General features: G+C 36.9%; 1 protein-coding gene across 1 annotated transcript in view; it reads right to left on the reverse strand.

The window, feature by feature from the left end:
- The window catches only part of PIEZO2 (piezo-type mechanosensitive ion channel component 2), a 251,072-nt gene that overhangs the window by 179,344 nt on the left and 69,535 nt on the right, over window positions 1-2,193 (reverse strand). Inside the window, exons 4-5 of the mRNA XM_012648377.1 lie at window positions 1,444-1,606; window positions 177-296 (exon numbers count right to left, since the gene is read on the reverse strand). Of these exons, the coding sequence (XP_012503831.1) occupies window positions 177-296; window positions 1,444-1,606 (283 nt within the window). The remainder of the gene's footprint in view (window positions 1-176; window positions 297-1,443; window positions 1,607-2,193) is intronic.

The following is a 2,193-nucleotide window of genomic DNA, read 5'->3' on the forward strand; positions in this document are numbered from 1 at the left end:
GTTTCCTCTCTGAATGGAGCTCTCTGGTACTAAGCCTTGTAAATCAAACTATTTCTATAACCTGTGAGCAATTTGAATTTATATATGATATTATTATATAAGGCTCATATTCAACAATAAAATACAGAAATAGAAAAATAAATTAGAGAATGGACGTTCCTTTCCTCATGGCTTACTTTTCTCTCATCTGTGGGGTAATGGGTTGCATACCACAGGCTCCGCCTCCTCTCGGCTGTTATTTGGATGGGGCTACAGGCCAGGGCTCTGTCCTCTTCCCTGGGCCTCTCATCCTGCACCTGAAACACAGAATAACAGGAACAGCTCTGCTTCCTGCAGCAGTTCCCTAAGCAGCCTGGGTGGCCAGGAGAGATATTCATCTTCGCCTCAATATGACAATTTTTCAAAGTGCATGTTTACAATACATGGGATTCAATCTAGATACTTTTAAAAATGACAAAAATGCTGTCCTATAATTGATAAATACATCAATTTTAAATGTTCCCTGATTTCTACTAAGCCCTATACATTACAAAATACACTCTAATGTTAAATATCCACAGCTTTTCCATGTGTATTCTAAACTGTAATAGAGAGCAGCCATGCAAATGTTCTCAGAGTGCAGTTAACCTTATAAGCCTAAGCCAGCCATTGGTAATTTTTAATTAACATGGTAACAAAAAGGGGAAATAAAAGCAAACTGAAGTTTTCTGTCACCGAAAGGGAAAAGAGAGAAGCCACGTAGGCTTCAGTCCTCCTCTCAGTGCTGCATCCTTGTTAACATTCCCATAGGGAATAAACTAGTCCTCAGTTGTGCAGGAAGGGAATATCCTAATCCCCATCTTTCCACAGTGGGATGCCCAGGAGGCTATAGGCACCGTGTAGAGCTAGGCTATCACTCTAACATCCTCAGAAGCTAAGAGGGCTGGAGGAGATTTGGGGAACGCCAATCACCACATCAAACAGGGGCATGTGGTCTCTAAGACTTGAGCTTTGTTGGCAAACATTGGTTTGAATCCGATTTGTGCCATTCAGTAAATGTGTGATTTCAGAAATATTTACCTCTCTAACCTCATTTTCCTCATCTGTAAGAGGTGTATAACACCTATTCTTCAGAATTATTTAGTGGATTAAATGGGATAATGTATGTAAATAGCCAAGCATATTGTTGGGCACTTAGTAAGTTCTCAGTAAAAATGAGTCTTCCATTCTCCTCACCACCTGTCATTCTTAGCAGCACATAGTGATATCAGCAAAGGGAAGCTAGTCTTCCGACAGGATTTATATTCACTTAATACTCTGCAGAATTAAAACACTACAGCCATAACACTAGAGTTATATTGGAATATAGTACTGATTCATTAGCAGTTGGTAGGAATGAATCATTTTACATGGAGATTCCAGGTTGCTCTGTAGACAATATCATGAAAACCTTTTTATTCTTACTAGGGGTTCTTGTAGCCAGATGCGAATCAGAGTGGCCAGAGTATAGTACATCACCAGCAAGAGGATGGGGTTGGCGTGGTGATACCACGACAGCTCCGGGTTTACTATGATCTTCCAAGTACTGGAACAGTCTGTTTGAATTACTGATTTGATACCAAATAACCTGTTAAAAAACAAAGAAAAATGCTTTAGGAATGCAATAAGCTATATGTACCCAACATAGCATAAAAATACCATGTTTTTAATATTCATGAGCTATTCCTAGGCTAATCCAATCTATTGTAGATGTTTTAATATTTCAGCTACCCTTCTGTATATATAACTATATCTTTAAATAATATATGTAGACATATATAATATACATATAATATATACATCCTAAAATCCTATGTGGTTGCATGTATAAAATTGATGCCAACATTAACCAGAATATATCAGACGATCTACTGGTTCAAACATCTAGCTAATACTAAATCCTTTCACACCCGTTAGAAACTTATGTTTTAATTGTCAATCAGCCCTAGTAAAACCCTTCATTATTAAAATGCCAAGTATGTGGTAACATGTTGCTAAGTCTAGCTAAATGAATGAGTATTTTGTCTTTGACTAAATTTATCATTAGTTACTCAGCTAGTATTGATATTATTGGGCAAATATTGAAATTGGAGATAGTTCTATAGTTCAGCCATAAAAGTCACATATTATATAGTGAATTTCTGTAAGATATATTTCTGTCAAATTTCATTTATG

Source organism: Propithecus coquereli, unplaced genomic scaffold (genome assembly GCF_000956105.1).
Source record: "Propithecus coquereli isolate 6110/MARCELLA unplaced genomic scaffold, Pcoq_1.0 Scaffold283, whole genome shotgun sequence".
In the NCBI taxonomy this organism is placed as follows: domain Eukaryota; kingdom Metazoa; phylum Chordata; class Mammalia; order Primates; family Indriidae; genus Propithecus; species Propithecus coquereli.